The 21,111-nt window shown below is 46.5% G+C and overlaps 1 protein-coding gene across 9 annotated transcripts in view; it reads right to left on the bottom strand.

The window, feature by feature from the left end:
- Positions 1–991: 991 nt before the first annotated feature.
- The window catches only part of PNPLA6 (patatin like phospholipase domain containing 6), a 64,808-nt gene continuing 44,688 nt past the window's right edge, over positions 992–21,111 (bottom strand). For 5 of the 9 annotated variants that reach the window (XM_063294472.1, XM_063294471.1, XM_063294478.1 and 2 more), the window contains 13 exons: positions 20,824–21,006; positions 20,228–20,346; positions 19,374–19,530; positions 17,220–17,336; positions 16,762–16,831; positions 13,889–14,005; positions 13,278–13,394; positions 9,676–9,824; positions 8,464–8,616; positions 7,669–7,785; positions 7,103–7,199; positions 6,679–6,794; positions 992–1,841 (listed from right to left, as the gene is read on the bottom strand). In XM_063294472.1, coding sequence (XP_063150542.1) covers positions 1,761–1,841; positions 6,679–6,794; positions 7,103–7,199; positions 7,669–7,785; positions 8,464–8,616; positions 9,676–9,824; positions 13,278–13,394; positions 13,889–14,005; positions 16,762–16,831; positions 17,220–17,336; positions 19,374–19,530; positions 20,228–20,346; positions 20,824–21,006 — 1,593 coding nt within the window. In that variant the 3' untranslated portion in view covers positions 992–1,760. Of the gene's footprint in view, positions 1,842–2,079; positions 2,155–6,678; positions 6,795–7,102; positions 7,200–7,668; positions 7,786–8,463; positions 8,617–9,675; positions 9,825–13,277; positions 13,395–13,888; positions 14,006–16,761; positions 16,832–17,219; positions 17,337–19,373; positions 19,531–20,227; positions 20,347–20,823; positions 21,007–21,111 lie in introns of all 9 variants that reach the window. The other 4 variants (XM_063294473.1, XM_063294476.1, XM_063294475.1 and 1 more) reach the window with 4 other exon arrangements.

Genomic DNA, 21,111 nt, shown 5'->3' with positions numbered 1-21,111 from the left:
TCAGTACTCAACGCTTGCCGACTGCCACTCAAAAGGCTGTAAGTGGACGTTATCTTAGCGAGTGCATGGGAGGGATCAACTGCCTGTGGAGCACGCTCCCTCTTCCCTTTCTGACCGGGGGGGGGGGTCTAACCATCCAAGTCAGTATCTCTGGAAGGAGGTGGAGGATAGATGCATGGAGAAGACATAAGAGGCTCATCTCCTGGACATGATTATTATTGTGCTTGTCACCATTTTATATTTATATGAAGTGTTTGTTCTAGATTATTTGGGTTTATTTTTCTGGTCTATTATTTTTCTGTTGTACTGAATGCTGCCCAGAATCACATTGCTTGAGTTGGGCGACCTTATAAATCTAGTAAGCAAATCAATCAATCAATCAATCAATCAATCAATCAATCAATCAATCAATCAATCAATCCAGCCTCAGAGGGTTTGTGTAAGCAAGAGTATGACATTCAGAACTTCTAGTTTCTGCCTTGTAAATGTCCCTGCATTCACATATCCCTCTACCCACATTTTAGAAATACCCCAAGCTCCTGCTGTTTGTATGGATCTGTGAGGCATAAACAAAGCTGTTGTGTGTGCAAGGTCTTTTGTGACAACAAGGGGAGCCCAAGAGGCCTCTGCTCAGGGCTCTCCTGTATAGCAGTGCTTAATATATGTGCTTGTTATTAGCAGATCCCCTCTATTTCAAAGTTTCCAGTGCCTTCAAAAAACTAGCTTAGTTAAAAAAGCCTCATCATCTGCTCCTCTGGCCTGTAAGTTGGAAAGGATGTTGAGGCGGGCTAGTCCAGCAGGACACTCTTAGAGCAAACTCAACTGCTTACATAACTGAAGCTTTGCTTGGTTCTCTTGATTCTGAGACAGAAAGGCTGAAAAGAGTAGCCTGTTTAAATTCTCTCTCCCCCTCTCCTCCAGCAATTGCATGTCATTGACAAGGCTGCAAGAATTTGCCATACTACAGAGATTATCAATCATGAATCCAGTATCAATTTCACTTCTTTCATTAAAAAAAACAAAAACAATTAGAGAACAGTCAGTGCAGCCCACAGCTTAACCCTCCTGACTGGCTACGAATGTCAAACTCAAGAGGCGCTGGGGCTAAGCTCGAAGCAGACTACGTCAGTCCATGCAGAGCCTACATAGACTTCTGCACCTCGTTCAGCAGCGGGGCTGAAATAACTGCTAATTCTGGAGTGGAAAAGCTCAAGGAGCAGCAGGGAGGTAGATGGGGGCACCACTATGGGGCAGTGTCATATCACATCCCATCCTTTGGTGTGGTTAAAAGACAAGGGCAATGATAGGACTCTGAATCGCTCTTTTCGGGCACTACTACCATTTACCATCTTCCTACGCTGTGTTAGTAAAGAGCTTTTCTGCGTCTCCCTCACACTTCAGGGTTTTTTCACGTTACAGCAAGCTAGAGACAAGTCAGTGGTTACAATTCCAGCTCTGAAAGTACCAAGACTGCATGAGGGCCAGCCCTTCCACATCCTTTTACACAGGCAGAACTGGACCTTGTCGCAGGCAGGCAGGCAGTTCTGTGCCGCATCTGTTTGGCGATGCTCTACAGTTCGTGCCAGGAAGAACGGTTCCAGCAGGTCATCTTCTAAGACAGCAGGTGGTGCTAAAAGCTCCCATGAGATTCTTGACTGTGTCTGCCAGACAGTACAACTTCCTACAGAAGGTGATTCGGGGGCCGTGTACCTACGCAGGGCCTCACGATCGGTCCAAGATTTGGTCACAGAGACTCAGCATTAAGGCCCCTTGGGAGTTGCTAGAGGGGCAGTGGGTTCCTGGGAGGTTCCCCGGCGGTGACGCAGGCTTTTTTCTTCATCCTGTAGGAAAGTAAGACAGCCCCACTGTGACTCAGATACCGCTGCTAGTGGAGGACTGCAGCCACAAAGATAGCTGCTTAGGTCAGATCCTTGTGTGAAATTCAGGGCCAATCCTAAAAAAGATGATCCACCAGTGAGGGGATACAGGATTTAGTAGGAACTCTCTCAAGCCAGTGGAATGCCAAATGCAGTGCCAACATGACAGGTATGCCAGAGTCATGCAACACCAGCCACTTACCATGAAGTTTCCTTTGGATCTGGTGAAACCTAGACAATCAACACAGGGTCAAGTTTCCCCTCTGTTCAGGAAAGGCTGGAAAAATGTGATAAAAAATCTTGGAGTTACTCTCAGGGAGATCCCCTCCCTCGAAAGAGCATAACATAACCCTGAAATGTTCCCTTAAAGCGTGGTGCAATTGAAGACAGATTTTGCTTAGCCACCCTAGATAATTCTGACCCAGAGGTCTCCATCACACCAAACCAGATGGAAACTTTATGGTAAGGATCAATATTCCACTCTCAGTTTGTGCAAGGAGGCATCCAAGTACAGGACAGAGGCACTTTCATATCTAAGGTGGGTGGGAGGCTGAACTTAAAATGAAGGAACGATACATTTTAGCATCCTTCTTCAAAATTGTATGTCTGCCAAAGCAAAGCTTTCCATTTCATAATATCTGCAAAAAGTCTTTGGATTGCCTTAAGTGGCTGTTCTAAGAGCAACTGTAGTAGAAGAAGCTGCCAAGGATCTGCTCAGGTTAAATGTAAAGGTCTTGGAACTTGCCAGTCATGGCAGTACAGCCCTTGATCCATCTGGCCATGATGATATGAAGACCCTCCTTGGCTGGTAATATAGGATGAGCAAGCACGAAGTCTGTGATATGCAGCACGACAGATGCAAATTTTTATTGCTCTGCATGCATCCAGTTTGTGCCTTCTTGGAGGGATGAGAGAATTTGAAGAAAAAGGAAGAATTAATTTCTGAGTTCTACGAATGACAGCGTTCAAAGAATGGAGATGCTGAAAAAGCAGAAGAAATGGTAATAGTTTGGGAATTAACTCAGAGTAGAGAGGAGCAAGAGAAGAGAGCAAAAGGCAGGGAAGAATTGCAGTGGGATTCTAAGATGTAACGTTTGGCTATTTCTTCAAGAAACCTGCCTATCCTGAAAGACGGGGGTGTTAGTTAACCCACTGCCCCATTCTTGATTGTCTCTTTCACCACAGACTACACAGCTCCTGCTTGAAGTGGAACTTCACTCCAATCTCAGATGCCATTCTAGAATACTATCCCACTGAGAGGAATGCAAAGGAAAAACATTGGGTTTTAACTCACCCTATGTCCACCAAGATAATAACTTCATACATTTTGAAAAGGTAAATAATTTTGGAATAATTCTGAGGACTCCACAATCACCCTATCTCCAGGCCTGAGAGAACAACTAGGTCTTCAAAGTTTCCTGAATGACATAAGAGTGGAAGCCACACAAATTTCTGGGGGGAGATCATTCCAGAGTGCAGGAATTGCAACAGAATAGGCATGCTTCCTGGGTCCCACGAGATGACATCACTCAACTGACGGGACCCAGAGTGCACCCACCCTGCTGGACAGTACTGGATGGGCAGGGACAGCTGGAGATAGGTGATCCTTCAGATAGCCAGGCCCTATGCCTTGAAGGGCTTTAAAGGTGATAACCAACACCTTGAAGCCAACTGGTAACCACTGCAGCTCATGAAGCAGCAGGGTGATGAGCACATAACGTGGTGACCCACCACTGCCCATGCTGCTGCATTCTGGACCAGCTGTAGCCAGTATCTGAGGAACTGAGGCTGCCATGGGCTAAACCTCCTTCCTCCTGCTCAGCAGCAGCAGACATGCCAGGAGATCTCATAGGTCAAGACTTTTCACATCCTACAGGATGCTATGGTTGGATGGTGGCTGCATCATAGCCTAGAGTATGCAGTGCTAGACACTTAAGCTTCAGGTGTGCACCTGTAGCCACCTCAGGTCTGAACTCTCTGGTTGAGGAAGTCCAATCTGAAAAAGGACCCATGGAGGGTTGCTGAACCTTGTAGTGAAATCATGGAACACTGAGGCTGAAATCAGTGCTGATTAGAATGGATAGAAACAACTCCTAGATGATTCTGCCCCTGTCCAGGGCCTTGGACATCCAACTATTTGAAGGACCGTTAAGGTGAAGCTCAAGGGAATTATGACTCACCTCCTGCCCTTATTTCCCTCCGTAAGGGAAGGTGTACTATGGGACTGAGTCCTTGCAAGAGATATGAGGCCCTGGAGATAAGCCAGCACTGGTGAATCTGATTATCTGGGCATGCAACACTGATCTCATTAACTCCTGTAAGTTCTGTTTCCTGGCTTCTGGTAAAAGGACCAGACCCACTGTGGTGTCCAGAACAATTCATAGGTGCTGCAGACATTGAGAGCAGAACAGCTGGCTTTTCTCCAGAATGATGCAGAAGCACCAGATCAGTGACTGGATGTTGTACTCACTCAGTTGAAAGGAGAGAGGGAGAAGGGAGAAAGTAATCTAAATTTGGATATCTACATCTACACCTACATCTATCTATATGCATTTCCTGTTTACAGAATGCCACCCTAGGGGCTACAAGGATCATTGTGAGTACTTTGGGTGCTGATATCAGACTGAAGGGGAGATTGTATCTGGGGGACCCATTCTGTTTTGATGACTCTGCTTAGTGCTCTGGGAAAGGGATAGTTGCCACTGAATCTGAGACTAAAGGGAATACTTTTACCACACATGGATCCAAAGCAGGTTAGTGGCTATCTGGATTGGGCCCCCTTGAGGCTGAGGGTCTTCTGGAACTTCTTGGCTATATGTGGGAAATTGTTTTTAGAAAACAGCTTCACAGCCTCTGTGGTGGCCATTTCTTCATTTTTTTCCCTCATATAATAAAAGTCTGTCTACCCTCTCTAAAGGCTTGGAAGAGAGAGACTCATCAGATGAATCCACTGGAGATGGAATCAATGTCTAGTGTCATAGAAGGTGCTCCTACTTCTTGTCTGACCATCTGAGCTAAGTGCTCCCTTTTCCTTGAGAACCTCCTGAGGTCTGGGAATGAAAATGAAGATCCATAGGAGTGCTAACACCTTCATTGTAGGTTCTTATGAGGGACTCCAACTGATAAGTTCTGAAAGAGATAGACAGGAGAAACTTTAGTTTCCTGGATCTCTTCCACCTAGCTTCCTGAAAGGGGGCATTAGAGTGACCTTTCAGGGCCCTGGGGATTTCAGGGAACCCTGAGATCAGAAGGGAGTTTGGTGAGGATCCAGCAACAGAATTCCAAATGGACGGTGTGGTGACAAGATACTCAAGGTCATCAGTCATAAGAAATTGACTTTGTCTTTGACATGTAGATCCTGTTTAACAGGAACTGCACATAGACAACCTATCTTTTGTACAACATGAGAAGTGGAGTCAAAGGGCTTAAAAAAAGACCTAAGACCATTCAATGGTGTGTGGAGTGTGGTATAATTGCTGGAAAAATTGCACTTCATTGGAAGAGAAACCGTGTGACAAGGAAAAGTGCAGAGCTTGAAGGGAATATCCAAGACTTCCAGAGACGTGGCTGTTTTGGTGAATTGGTAGCTGTGACCTGAAGATCCCAGAGAGAGAGAGGTAGAGACAAGCAGTGTCAGACAAGGAGGAGTGAGTGACAGGCAAGTCTGTCTCTCTGCCCTAGCTGAGTTGGAAGCTGACAGGACAGTGTGGGGGTGAAAATAGCCCAAAGCTCGACCAGCTAACTGAAAGTTAAGAGAATGTTTCCACAGAAGGCAGGAGGGAATAATTGTCAGTACAATGAGTACCTTGTTAAGGATAACTGAGCAACAGATCTGTTTTTTTATTTATCTGATTTGTATCCTGCTTTTATTTCTAGCTAACTCAAGGTGGCATACATACCTAATGTTCCCTCCTCCTATTTTCCCTACAAGAACCACTCTGTGAGGGGGGTTTGGATGAGGGAGAGTGAGTGGCCCAAGGTCACCCAGCTGGTTTTCACTCCTAAGGAAGGACGAGAACTCATGGCCTCCTGATTTCTAGGCCAGCACCTTAGCCAATCTGACACTGCAACAGATGAAAAGGGAAATGAAAGTAAGAGCTTATAGATGAGAAAGAGAGCTGTGCAATTTGGCAGAAAGGAAAGAAACCCAGTATTTAAGGAAAGTAGATTCCCTAAGGTAACAAAAGAGCAACTTAGAAAATAGAAAGATTGCTGTAATAACTCACATAATAAGCCTTATCTTGTAAATAAACCTGTTCTGTGAATCCAAGTGGTTGCTCCCCTTGTGTTTACTGTCTGCCCAAATTCAAGACAAATGTGAATGCTGTGACAGGGTGGCCTTACTGATCACCAGAGGAGAGAAAATGTTGACTTCCCTCATGCTGCTCCTCCATTCTCTGGGTCTTTCTGATTCCCCAGAAGGACTGAGGATGAGCCTTTTGTTTCTGAAAAGGACACTGAAGCTTGATGTTGGTCTCTGGCAACTGGGAGGGAAACCTGCCTGGTGGACAGTCATGCCTCCTAGAAGGCTGTGGCTTGAAGGGCTGAGAACTGAGAGTGGGGCCCAGGGAGAGGGAAGACTTCCTGGGCCACCATGGGCCACCTTGTGGTCCCACAGGAAGAGGAAAGGATGAAGGAAAGAAGGAAGAGAAGTTGAGACAATGGGTAAAGGGCACCGTTTACTGTAGCTGGATGCTCATGGCCTAGGAAACAGGAGGCAGATCCCTCAAAGGCTGATGGCTAGAGATGGGTTCCCACGCAGGGACCAGCTCCTCTCTGGACTGGCTCAAAGGGGACTTACTGTTTCGGCGGCAGCATTTTGCTCAGCAGGGGCAAATAGATGCTCCTGCTCCTCTTCCTCCCGCACAGCATCCATTCCGTCCTCCTCATACTCAGTTAGATAATCTGACTCTTCTCCTGGTTGCGGGCAAAAAAGGCTTTGGTCATCTTTTATAACATTTTCATAAACACAGAAACCACCCTTCAGTTTTTTGCTCTGTAGCCGCTTCTACCACTTTATTCTGGAGCACAGGGACAAGTATACACACAAATCATTAGGCTAGTCTTATTAGGCCTTTGGATTAGCAGAAATGTCCCATGGCAGCAGTGTGCTGAATCATGCTCACAACAGCTTTCCCCAGAAGGCATCTCAGGCCCATTTGCTGAGTTGGGATGTACTCAGCACTTGCACACCTAAGCTGAACCTACTAACTGTCGATACTCACCATCGGCATAGCCTTCGGACAGATAGCTCTTGGCTGGCTCAATGCGAGAGATAATCTCTGCCAGATCTGTGAATCCTCCACTAGGGCACATCAACACCTTGGGAATGAAGAGAGATGCCAGAATTATCTGAAGCTATCTTGCCACAACCTGGGCTGTGCTAATTAAGTCTGATTCAATTTGAATGTTCACATTAATCTGGAAAACTCATCTGATTCATCATTTGAATTGACCTGGAAAATCAGTTCTGACTAAATTAAATTTAACTTGGAACACTGCCACCCTAGATCAGGTAAGTTATTGCTGTACCTCTGAGCACTCTGGATAGGAGAGACTGGGTATGATCCACCAAACAGTGCTGCTGGGCAGCTTTTACTCATTATTCTTCAGATGACACCTAGTGCAGACTGATCATAGGTTACGCACATCCACACCTCCTGAACCTTTGTTTTGGAATAGCTAGAATGCTGGACCTTTACCATTACTTCAGCTATTTTTTTCTAGTTAGCTGGAGAAGCTACAAGTAGAAAAAGCTCTGGCGGTTCATTCCCCCCCACAACACACTTACATCCATGCGTTTGCTCTCATAAAAATCTGCTGAGTGCCGGTCCTGAACCATTTTTTCAATTATATCACCGCGGCACCAACCACCAAACACCACTTGTCCATGCTGATAACCTACATCCTGTAGGGGAAGGATAAAGAGAAAGCACTCTGGAGTAGTCTGATCTATAGGGGTGTATCAAGAAACAGTCTTCTCTAGCACACAAGTCAAAGCAAATCTGGGATCCAACTCTCAAGAAAATGAGCCAAGGAATTTCAAAGGAAGTCAAAAATATTTCAACAAGACTAGAAAAGTGTATCCAACAGAACTTTATTCCCTGCATCTCAGTAGAAGATACTACCAAGAGCCTTTCATGCCCCCGTTTCTGCAGGCAGCAACTGTTTGGGATCTTAGTATGGAGGCCCTAAGGGAATGGACAATTAAAAAAACGGAAGGCTTTCTGTGTTTCATTGTCATATACCGGAATGTGTTTCCAGTTTGGTAATCCCTGATGGAAGCCTACATTTTGGCCAAAAGGTAACTTTGCCTACCCCCAGTGGCAAATTTAGATTAAATACTGAGAATGATTTGAATGACATCTCATTCTTGGAATGTATGCCGGGGAGAGGGTTTAGATTTTGAAAAGAAGGCCAGGGGAGCTGTTTTGTTTTTGGCAGTGGATAGCAGATTGCAAAGCTGGTCCTTCCCTGTTCTGTGAATTGGCAAGATGAGGCTGCTTCACAGCAGCCCTTCTCATGTGAGCCCCCTCCCCCATGTGATTTACTGCTGAAAACAACCCAGCTTGGCCCTCAGACTCACATAGATTTCGTCGAACTTTCCGAAGTCCATGGTTTTGAAGCGATCGATGGGAGGGCGAATGTACTCACAGTATGAACTGCTCTTCACCACCTCCAGTTGTCGCACACATGAAACATAGGCCAGGCGGGACTGGATTTCCGCCATGTCAGGTACCTGAAAGGCCGAGGTGCTCATTGGTCACACAGAGAAATGTGAGGAAGTTCCCCCTCAGAGCTTCCTTCAACATCTCCCCCTGCTTCTAAATAGCCCCGTGTAGAGCCCATTGTAATAGTCCAAATGGGAGGTGACTGACTAGGCACAAATGACCATAACCAGGACCCCTCGGTCTAGAAATGGGTACAACTGGCATAGAAGATGGATTTGTGTTTCTTGGTCATGGTTGCCACCTGCTGTTCTCTATTATGAACCCAGTGAAAGAAAGAGAGGATGGTAAGAAGATACCACTGGGAAACATCAGAGAATCTTAGCAGCAATAATGAGGCTGCCAGGAATCTGGCTTGGATAGGCCTCTGCCAGGAATGTTGTAAGTATATTCCAATCCAACCCCGCTTGAACCTGCAGGACATCTTAGAGACACGAAGCAGGAAAGCCATATCTGTAATCTCCCTTCTGCAATCTTGTACTATTCAGATATCCTGCTTTACACGAAACCACTTTATTGTGAAAGGCTGCTGCAAGTCAAGGCCAGTATTTAATATGACAATCTATTAACAATTCTGCAGATTTTTAAAACATAATTGTTCTAGTTCATAAAAACTAGGTATTTATATATGATTAATATGTAATTAAAGGTGTTATCTGACCCATGAAATTTGCTTCTTGAAGGCTTTAGGATTTTGTGGAAGCCTTACAAGACAAGCTAAGCTACTACCATGAGAAAGATGCCAGTGGAAAACCCAGAATTACAGAGACAGAACTGTCTCCTCCAAGCAGATGTGCCAAAACAAGCCAGAGGAGGTGAAAAATTATTTTCACAAGCACTATTTTCACAAGATCTCTGACACTGATGCAGTGACATTTTCCACAGTGGTCTCAGCAAAAGTAGAGAAAGAATAGTACTCTCCACTGCGAGAAAACATTGTAACTTGAATGCTTTGAAAATGCAACAGAAACTATTCTTTGAATAGAATCTACCCAGCTAGTATCAGACTTACACATCCAGGCAGGAATCTCTACCCACAAGCTACAGGCTGGAGAAAGAGAGGGACTCACCTTGACCTTCTCAGCCCAAGGGTTGAGGCGTTTCCAAAGCAACCACCAACCTGATAGGCTATCCCCATAGTTGCAGAGGTCAGTCTCATCCTGGCTTCCCACATCAATGGCAATGACAGTCTTGGCACCCATGTTACGAGCAATGTCAGCTACATTAGAGGAGAAAGAGAGGAAATGTTTCAGGGGAAAGGCAATGTGGAGGGACAAGAGCTGAGAACATAGCACACCACCACCACCACCACAACCAGCACCGAATCAGAGAGCTGGGGACAGCATTCCTTGATGTTGTAGAAGGGAATTCTCTCTGACCAACTTCCCTTTCTCAGCATTAACTTCATCAAGTTGTGCCTCCTTTGTAGCAAAAGGGGGCTGTCATCATTAATATAATCTCTCTGCCCTGCTGAAAACTTTGTTTGGATTAGCAACCTCACAAGCTAGCTATAATTGGTCTTACAAGGGACAGCATCTCCCTTTGTATTCGTTTCTGGAGAAAGATCTAGATAGAAACAAGGACAACTTAGTGTTATTCAATAAAGCGACATGTAACATCTGACTTCTGCTTTCAGTAGTGGGCAAAAATTTATACAAATACCTGTGTACTACACAGATGGCAGAAGAGACAGCTCTTCCTGTTCCCATTTTGTCTTCATTCTTACATGCTGTTAGGAACCAAAGAACCAGAAACATGGTGGAGAAATCCTGCTGGTTTAGCTTTCTCTAACCTGGAGCCTTTCAGATGGGCCAAGACTAAAACTCCCAGAATTCCCAACCAGCATAGCCTTTAATGGGAGTTAAAATCCCAAATACCTGAAGGATACTGCCTTAGAAAAGGCTATCACAGTTAATTGCTTATTCAGTTATACAAATAGTTCACCATCTCTTTTAGCCAGCCCCAATTATCTGTGGCTTCCCATCTGAAATTTGCATGTTGGTTTAAAATGGCATCTACTGCATGTGAAATGTGTAAGTGTAACTGCCTTCAGTACAACTGAACACGGTGGCCTTTTATTAATATCCCATATGCAGGCGGGTAGATAATGCTAAAAATATGAGGCCATGCCTCCTTGCATTTTGAAAGTCAGCAAGTAGATAAACAGAGGAAGAGGCTTAATATTCTTTGCACAGTTACCAAAATATAGCAGGAATATACAATGTGGTCAGTTGACAGAATGCTTCATGCTCAAAGCCACACAAAAACTTGCTTGCTGGAATGGACAAGATGACAAATACGCAACTAACAATTATTTCTCAGAAAACCAAGCAGTAAGAGAAGCATTTGGCAAAGCCAAGTCAGGTTTGTTAAACCATGGCCTCTCTGAGGCCTGAGAAGGCCTCTTCCAGGAAAACAGATTAAACTAAGAACGGTGCTGAGAAATTGGTGGGGGAAACAGACTTACAGAAATTTACATAAATAAGTGAAGATCTAGAAAGCAAGTTATGTTTAAAAAAATGCTGTTGAGGAAATAAGTAAGCTTAGCTCAAGAGAACCAAGATGAAAAAGAAAAACACCAGAATATGCTGATATTTTATGGACGTTTCAAGAGAAAGAACCAGTGAGCATGTTTGTTTATTTATTCCCGTAAGTACAGAACAAGAAAACATGGATCTAAATTTAAGAGAAACATTAGGAAAAGAACAATTTGCGATAAAGCAAACATATAAAGACACGACATCCAGGCTGCTTAAGAAACCATTCCTTGGAACCAGAAGGTGGGTTTATGGTCCATCCATTGGTTATCCAAAACCTTGTCAATTCTGTCAATTCATATAACTGCTGCCTGCAGGGCAGATGCTGGGCAAAATGGGACGAAGCCCCATAGAAGGTCATCTGAAATGCAGACCTTGAGAGGAAACCTGGGGATTATAGTTTGGTGAATATTCAGAACCAAACTAAAAGCCACGCAGGAGAGCCATGAGTCTCCCAGGGTCTGTATTTCATAAAAAGCAACCCCACTGGGGAAGGGAATTTGGGGCATGAGGGAAGGTCTAGTCTGTTCCCAAATGCAAATTCTGTATTTCCAGGGGAGGTATGCTTAATCATGGGGGGAAAATATACAGTGCTGATATGGTGTGCAATGTTTTCCATCTAGAGCCAAGAACAGATCATGGGGGAAGAGGAAGATTTCCATCAGGATACTAGTGTGAATGATATTAATCCCCTCATGCTCACACAGTGCTTGGATGGCTCTCAATGAAGGCCCAACATCCCAGATTCCCCCAATTTTAGCCAAATTATGTTTTCTGAGCATTTAAAAATAATAGTGAAGGAGGCCTTCAAATTGTTTTGTCCAAGCACTGCTGCCTCAGCTTAATTCTCATCTCTTACCCCACCCTTTAATGGCTTCCATCAGAGGTCTCTGATCAACCACATCTCATTTGGTTGCATCCTAAAAAGGATGGACAAGAACAGTTCTGTCCCAGCCTGGTGAGCAATGCCAGTCTGATTGGACCTTGCAATGGACAGTCTGTCAAGGGAACCAAAAGTTCTGTAGGTCTTTTCTTCTGAACTTCTCCCTCTAGTGAGCAGCAGCACTAACTGCAGGTGGCCAAATATTTCTGACAATGTACTTGTAAGCAGGGCTCAGTGGCGCCTTGAATGGGAATCACAACATCCGATCCCTAAAATTAAGCCTGTCTCAGCCTGTTCTCTGGCAGCTACTACTTCCACAGCATGCAGCAGGGAAACTGCATGGCAGAACAACTGAGTCAACCCTTTCACGCCAACTCATATCTTCCTGGCTGGATGTCCCAAATTGGAGATGTGCCCTCCAAGGGGCATAATTTGGTGCCGGTTTTCATGATTTTTTCATTTGCTCCCCCTCCCCCCCAGTCCAGGTGAAAAACATTAGTTAGGCTTTAGTATGGTGGTGGTGGTAGGACACTCACACACCTTTTGGGTTGCATTTTATCTAAGTTTTCTTATGGCTGCTTCTGCTTTTCTTACATGAATTTGTTATTGAAGCTATCGGTGTTTCAAACACAGTAAAAATCTATGCTGAGAAGCTGTTGCTTTGCATCCCTTCCCTTGTGGCGAGAGAGCTTCAGCTGTGCTCTCGCCGCACAGCCTTAAGAGTCTCTCTTTGCCCCGTGGCCTCTTCAGGGCCAGGCTAGAGACCAGCAGGCAATGAAATCCAGACAGATGTGGCCTGCATGCCCTGAGAGGAGAGTAGGCTTCAGCTGGGCTCTCCTAGGCGCAATACATTCCTTCTTACTAAACTCTTGCCCTCCTTTGGCTCAGGAGGTGCCTTTAACATCATGGATTTTTATCAACTGGAGACGCAGTCAACAGAGAGTCCCTGCCAGCACAACAAAGGCAGTTTGTGTTAGACCTGAGAAGGTCAGCTGGTGGCCACCAGAACCACCTGCACGAGGTCTCACAGCTCTTCTGCTGCCTTATTTCATGGAGGACTGGGATTGCACTGGCTCTGTAAGCCTCCCCCTCCCTCTCCTCACCAGGATACTCGCTTGCTATTTACAGCAGAGGATAAGAGGGCTTCGGGGGGAAATAATGGAATCCAGCCCCAGACCACTCAGGTTGCACAGCCATCCTTCTCCTCCAGCAGATGGTTGTCCTGCTGTCTCCAAGACTGCCCAATACTTGCCTGGAAGGTTGTTGATGTAGCCGCCGTCCATCAGTAAATTTCCATCCTTGGGGTCGCAGAGTGGCGGTAGGTACCCGGAAAGGGTCATGCTAGCTCGCACATACCGCCACAGCGAGCCTAACCATGTGGGAACAAACGCAATCAGAAGAACAGAGAGACACCCAGAGCAGCAACGAGCCCTTCAGAGAGGGATGGAGAGAGGTGCAGCCCAGCTTCAGCCCAGCTGCTCAGGGAGGAGAATTCTGCACAGCACTTTACTAAGCAGCCAAGCAATATGCAGCCGTCAGATCCATCGCCCCACAGCCCACATGTGGCCAGGTAGCCTGCTAAACTTCCAAATCTACCTGGGCAGCCAGGCAAGGCACTGCTTCACATGTGCTGCATGACAACCCAGTTTCCTGTGCCATGCAGAATTGCTGGCCTGAGCAAAATGTGGCTGTGGGCAGAAGCCAGGCTTGCCACCCCAAGCTTGTCATGCCCAGCCCTAGCAAAAGAAGAATGACAGTGGTTGGGAGGGAGGAAGCCATGTCAATTGACTGTCTCCATCCCTCCGACCCACCTGCGTCCCCAATGTCCACCAGCCAAGGTAGTGAGGCAAAGGTGATGCTGACCTGGGACATTGTTAACATAGCAGCCATCCACAAGCAAGTGACTGTCCTTGGGGTCGCAGAGAGGAGGCAAATAGGGGGTGTAAGATGCACTGGCCCGGATGTAGCGCCACACGCTGCCTGCCGGATGAAGATGGAGATTCAATCAAAGGGAAGGTGGGAGGGGAGGAAAAGGAAGGGAGCACAGGACAGGAAGTGACATCATGAGAGAAGCTACAAAAAGACAAAGTGCACCTGGGACAAAGGGGGATACTGGGAAGGCTTTCCTCAGCAAAGGAAGACCATGCTTTTCAGCTATGTTGCAGCCATGTTGCAATCAGACAAGACTGTAGCACAGCCTTCTTGCCCAACTGGGATTCCCACTTGTCGGAATGCTCTGGCTTTCCCCTTTCAACTATGACGTCCTTTTCACTTCTCCCAGGTGAATATTCCACCTCTAGTGTTTACTGATGAGGGTTCTGATGAGGGCCATAGTTGCCACAGGTGGCTCCACAGTCATGAGTAGACAACAGTTCCCGGGCCCTGTGACCCAGCACTCTGACACCTCATGGATTAATCCTCCCTCAGCAAGTCATTTCTCTCTTTTGCTGCCCCCAGCCATTGGTCCCTGAGGCACTGAAGGACCAGTACTCACTACAAGACAGACACGAGGTCTCAAAACAAGGGAGTCCAGTTTTATGGGGAGGAGAGAAGCCCGTTGCTATGGGCAAGCATATAACACGGAGACGCAAGCATGAACAGAGTAACAGCTGAAGAGAGACGGTTCTACAACCCATCAGGAACAAGAAGTCATGTCCTAGAACAGGAGGCTGCTTTGGACTCTCTGGTCGCAGAGAAGCCAGATTGTCCCTGCCTATGAAAAGGTCATAGCTGCTTACCTGGATAAAAAGGAATGGGAAGGGGGGGAACCTAGGAAGTTCTGCTGCACACTCTGGTTGAAAGGAATGGGAACTGTACAAGAGACAAGGAGCACAACAATTCACTTGCAAAAAAGAAAAAGGCAAGGACAGTTAAATGTAATTTTTTGAAGGTTGCAACCTCCAGCTGTTGCCACAGACTAAAACCTGCAGCAAATGGCTTGCCTGTCCTAGCTTGCTATCCCACCACCAGGTCTGAGAAGAGAAGCACACTTGTCCCCACAGGAAAAGATACCAGAAACTGTTTCTCACTTAAGCACTGCTCCATGGAAACCCAGCGCCTCAGAGGCAGGCCATTCTATGCCTCACCTGAACAACCCCACTTGCAGGTGACAAAGCACTGGCACTGAAGCTCCTCCACCTTAACCTGAAAGATCCAGGTTTTCTACATGCGTAAGCCTTCCCCCACCTGCACCATCTGCCCCCCTCTACACAGCCTACCTACTGGGGATGGAAGAGAAAGTGTTAGCTCTGTTAGGAAGAAAAGGAAAGTGGGCAGAGAATGAAGAAAGCCAGGCAGTTACAGCCACTCCAGCCCCTGCCCTGCAGGTGGGCATGGCTGCCAACAATGTCCCAGGTGAGATCTGATGCTTGCTGCAGCCAGGGGAGGCCAGGAGGGGCACCACAAAAACCTCCCACTTCCCTCCACATACAATCCATCCCCCTCTGAAGCTGATTTCAAAATCCACTCATTCATTAGGTTTCAATAGAAATGACTGTTCCCCCTCCCTCCCCGCAACAGAGTCTCTTGAAATAACTAGCAACCCACAGTTTCTCTAGAAGGGCACAGAGTTGGGAAACTCAATGCAGCTGCCAGGCTGATCCAATACACAGAAGGGACAGAGCAAACGAGGGACAGTTAGTGGGTTTAGTGAATAGCAGAAATGTTACCAAGGAAAGGCAGGCTCAAAGTAGCTTAGACTATCACAGAGACATGGCAAGTGGCTCAAAGAAGCCATAGATTTTAAGAGTTCTTTCCCCTCTCCATTTTGCCTTTCCAGCAAAAGAATGGTATCCACTAGGTCTGGCTAAGATACTGATGCACCCAAGCAAGCTAGAGACCTTCTCAGATAATGTTCTCTCTCCCTACTTACCCTGGAGAAAGGTAAGGTGTGAATGGTCTTCTTAAGCTACACTAATGACCATTTTAATAGACAAATAACACTACTATATATTTCCTACCCCTATATGTAGGCTTCAGGCAAATTCCTGCCCCCTCCCCTGAGGGGATCATGTTCACTTCCTCTAATGCAAGGGCTCTTCAGACATGGGCAGTCCCAGGCAAGCCCTGCCAGGATCTCTGAGAGTTCAAATATCTCCCCAGATAGAACCTCAGACAGCAAATGGTACTGCTGGACATGAACATAAGGCAACTCCCAGCAAACCCCCTTGCCATGTCCCCAACAGTCTTACCAGCTGGCTTCTTGGAAGTGAGCAAAAAGGTGCCTTGGTCTTCCTGTGTTAAGCACAGAGTTATTGAATGGAAACTGCTCTCTGAATGAGCCCTTCTCTCCAGGCTGGTACCGGATGGAGAAACAACAAAGAGCAGGGGCTTCCTTCTCTGCTAGAGCGTGCAACTTTCCTCAGCTTGAGGACCATGCTAAGTTTGGCACAGCGAGTTGAGGCTGCAGAAGTGGGAGCTGCCAGTATTGTTTTGGAAGAACATTTCAGGATTTAAGTAGAGAAATAAATATGTTGAGCACCTGGCCTAAGGCATCCATTTTACCATGGGTTCCTGAAACTTAAAAAACCAGAGGCTCTAGGGCCACAAAATGGATGCTGGTGGATCTCCTGTGGCCCCGGATGCCCTTGTTGTACCCCTGCTCTCTGCTACTTTGTAATCCACTTTCTTCTGGCTTCCCTGGCTCCTCCTGAAGCTCAGGAGAAAGCTGGGGGTAGAATACACGTTGAATTACTGAGTCAGTCATGACATCTGGACTGGAGGAAAGGTACACTTACCATCTTTATGCACTCGCATGGCAGAAGCTGTAATGTCTGTTGTCACATTAAAATATGGGAGCCACAGATCCTTCAGTTGAGAAAGTGGAAAAGAATGAAAATCACATGGAAGGTCACAGTAAGTGAGATGGACAAAGGCTACAAAGACTCCTACATTTACTGTACTCTGAATACATGCACATACATTAACCCAAATTTTGCAGTTTTACTGCAGCTTATTTGATCAATAAAGGAGGAACTGTGCAAGTGACCTAATGTATGTGTTTCTGGCTACCACAGGGCACAGACAGAACCAAATTAAACACTGAAACCTTATTTCCCCTGGGCTTTGGAAACATCTACTATGGCTATTACGAGAAAACCTTTCGGAATGATGGATTCTGTGCAGTGAGTGGCCTTAGGTGGAAAAGACCTTCAGCACTTTCTAGCTGTTTCCTGTAATGCCGAGAAAGGGATACCTCAATCTGTTTATCCTGGAACACCTTGTGGATACTGGTGTTGAAGGCAGAGCCAGAGAACATGGAGGTGATGGGGTAGGTGAGATCCAGCACGGTTGCAAACACCGAATTCATACTCTGTAGAAAGGACAAATGAGGGCATTAGGCAGGAACAAGCCAGGAAAGACCCAAGCATGCTGCATCATAAGTTTTTCTGGAACCGGGGAAGGAGAAAGACATTGATCTTGGTTGGAGGAAAGCAGGTCCTTTCAAAGTAGCCCGAACCAATGTAGTACGGGCCAAACCAAAGGAGAAAGAGGGGAACATTCGTTGTAATAAGTATAAAACAGAAAGGGGGGCACGGGGGGTAGAGAGTACAGGATGTGACTTGTCTGCATAGCACTTTAAAAAATAAATTGTAATACTCATGCTTAAAATACTCACTTCTATCAAAGAGAAAACTGATTTCAACCTATGTTGAGTTAACCTACGTTCAACAAAAGGGCAATTTATCTGTATTCCATCAGCTCTAAAAATCTGGTTCAACCCCCAAGAGCTTGAACCACTTCTTCTGCAGGGGCTCCAAAGCATTAATACATGCTGGATCCTAAAGCCAGAACAAGCAATCCACAGCTTCAGGCTGAACAACCCCTTTTGGTTGGACTCAAAGCCTCCCAAGTTCCTGCACAGAAGTTTGGTGGCAAAGAGTTGTATCATGGGGATGTGATGCTCTGTGCCTGGATGCATTAGGCCTCCAATCAACTTATCAGACCTATTTTACCTAACCCCCCCCCCGAAAAAGGTGCTGAAAATTCTGTGCCCCCACATGACAAGGTTGCATTTCATAATGTTTTCTGTATCCCTCAGTCACTGAAACTCTGCTGCATAAAACTCTGTTTTCATCCCTCCTTTAAAGCAATCCACTGCTTTCCAGGCACTGTTTTGTTTGTTTTTAAACTTAGGGAGGCTAACCCAGCATTTTGCTGTCCCTTGGAACTGTGATGTATTTTTGCATAGTTCCCTTGGAAGTATGATATATTTTTAATACATTTCTACTTCTGTCATTCAAAGAACGGCCAACCAGAGCACACCTCTTAGCTTAACTGCAGGGGAGATGGAACAGCAGGGAGGGAGACCCTCCAATGGTCAGAGTGACAGGGAAGGAGCTGGTACGTATTGCCAGGGAAGACACGGTTAGCACCTCCAGACGTTTTGTTCAGTGTGAGTTACAAGGAGCCACCTTGCTGGGAAAAGTAGGAAAATGTTCTGCCCTAACGTGTTCCCAACCATTTAAAATTACACAGTAAAAGTTATTCTTTTAAAATTTCATAAAATAGTGACTGTGACTTCCCTACATTCCATCAAGTCACATTCCCTTTATATGGGTGTATATTTATATGTGCATACTGCGTGTGTGTGTGTGTGTGTGTGTGTACACACACACACACAAATATATATAATTTACATATATTTACAATATATAATTTACATATCTATGTAAATATAGATACACATACTGATATATAAAATCAGAAAAAGGTTTGGGGGTGGTAGCAAAATCAACCGGTGCCTTAAAGTTCTCCCTGGATGGTTGTGATTACACTTCAATTCTGAAGGACAAAAGATGAAAAGGAGAGCCACACCAATTAGAGAACTTTAACTAACTAGTCAAGTTTGGTTTTATAGCTGGTTGTATTGTTCTTCTGGCCAGTCAAGACTTCTTTTTATATGTACTCATTTTCTTTTTTTATTTGTAAGCTGCCCAGAGTTGTTAAGGAATCAGGTGGCCTTGAAATTGGATAGTAAATAAGTAGTAAATGAATTCTCTAGTGAAAGAGAATCCATATTGTCTTTCCAGCAAAAAATCAAGGAGGAGAGCTACCCTGCCACCTCACTTAACCTCCTTTGCCTAGCCTGTAATCCTTCAGTTCCTATGCACCGTACTCCAGGCTGAAATTGATGCAAAGAACCCAGAACCGGCTCTCTCACCTGCCAAAGGCTGGGCTCATGCATTTGGGTAAACCAACCGTGCAACCCTACCCTTGCCTATTCAGAAGGAAGCTCTGCTGAGGTCACTGGGACTCCAGCCCATTCAAGTATTTAGAGGGCTGCAGCTTCAACAGCACACCTTCTCTCTACACCACCCCTTCCCTCCAGGCTTGGACACTTGCTCACCTTGGCCCACTCTCTGGCCCGCTGCTTTGTGCGCACGGCACTCCTCTCCTCTGCGTAAAGGGCCCCGATGAAGGAGCCAATTGAGGTGCCACCGATCAGATCGATAGGGAGACCAGCTTCCTCCATGGCTTTGATCACTCCTATGTGAGAACAACCCCTGTGGGGAAGGGAAGAAGCATGCCTGAAGCAAATCTGCCTCCCAGCGTACCTGTCAGGCCCAGCCCAAGAACAGCAAGGAAGCAATCCAGCCAAACTGTGGTTCTTTATTTGCTCACACCGTATAGACAGAAACTTGCCAGACTAAGCTGCTCTACCTAAACTAAGGGGAAATAACCTGGGAGGCTTGAGGGAGGGGCTACTCTGAACCTCTTAGTCTTCCCACAGTCCAGCTCCGGACTGTGTTGTCTCTTATCTCGCCCCCCTCCTTGGCATGTGCTCCCTCCTTCCTGAGAACCAGCAGCGTTACTGAGGTCCATCGCATCACCTCCCCCTTCAGAGGCACATTCCATCATAGTACCTCTGGGGGTTCTCATGGGAATGAGGCTGACTCTTTCAGGCCTCTGCTGTCAGGGAGGAGCCAAAGGTGGGAGTAGTTAAAAAAAATGTGGTGGTAGTAGTAGTAGTAGTCAACACTGGTGCTAGTCAAAAGTGTAAGTGTCCATGCTAAGGAGTACAGACCTCCTAACTCCTCTCAAATCCAACTGGGGAGAACAGTGGGGTCCAGGGGATTTAGCCCATGGTGGGGAAAAGCCACATCCCTCTTGTCTTTGGGAGATGCAAGTTCCCTAGTTTTGGTGCACGGTTACCCCAAAAATCCCCCTGGCCCTCCTGATGCCAAGTGAATGGTATATTACCTGGCTCCACCGCCACCCAGAACCAGTGCGATGGTGTTCCCTGTAAGGACTCGTGCCAGACGGGAGAAGTCGCTGTGCCGATCAGCACTCTTTTCAAAGACTTTCTCATACATCTCTCTCTGTAGTGGAGGATGGGGAGGGATGGGGAGGGAGGGAGAGCAGGAGTAAGACTTTTTCCACTAGCCCTAAAGAAATGGGACCCTGAGGGGGCAGCTGTGTAAGTTCACCTATTCCCAATATCAACTTTTGCCCTCCACACAAGGAAAGACAGATCGGCTTGGGCTCCAGCTATGGGGAGGCGGGGTCCAGATAGCCTGTGCAGCCACTTGCTGTGCTTTGTCCGCAAGGTGATGCAAGCCAAAGCAAGGATGGGGGAGAAACATGAAGTAGGAAATCCTGGCTTAGGAGGAGTGGAGTGGTGGTGGGGTCCCTGCGGGGAAGAAAGCCTGCTAATCAGAACAGCTACGGGGAAGCAACATCCCCAAGAGAAGCGGCAGGTCAGCCAAGCAAAAGAGAAAGGCCTGACTAAGTCACAAGCTCTTTGGAAGAGCAAGCACAGAGCAAGAGGCAATGGCGAGCCAACAGGACACAGGTACCAGTTTGTTGGGGCTGCGTCGAGAGAAGACCCTGCGTGGGCACTTGATGTGCAGATGCCCTGAGCACCAGCTGCGCATGTTGAGCCACTCCACTGTGCGGGCGGGGCTGGGGCCATCTTCGCGGTGCAGGAGGATGAGCTGCTTGAGGGCCCGCACTGCTGTGTTCTCCAGCATCTGCTCCAGCTGACCGAGTGGGGGGAGGAAGGGAAAGTCAAGTCAACCACGTTCATTCCCATCACAGCCCGAAGAGAGCTGTCAGCTGGCTGGGGCCGACTATGTTCCTTCGTC

The sequence above is a fragment of the Candoia aspera genome, chromosome 2, assembly GCF_035149785.1.
Source record: "Candoia aspera isolate rCanAsp1 chromosome 2, rCanAsp1.hap2, whole genome shotgun sequence".
Lineage (NCBI taxonomy): Eukaryota > Metazoa > Chordata > Lepidosauria > Squamata > Boidae > Candoia > Candoia aspera.
The sequence above is the reverse complement of the archived record's forward strand: the minus strand, read 5'-3'. Positions and strand labels throughout refer to the sequence as shown.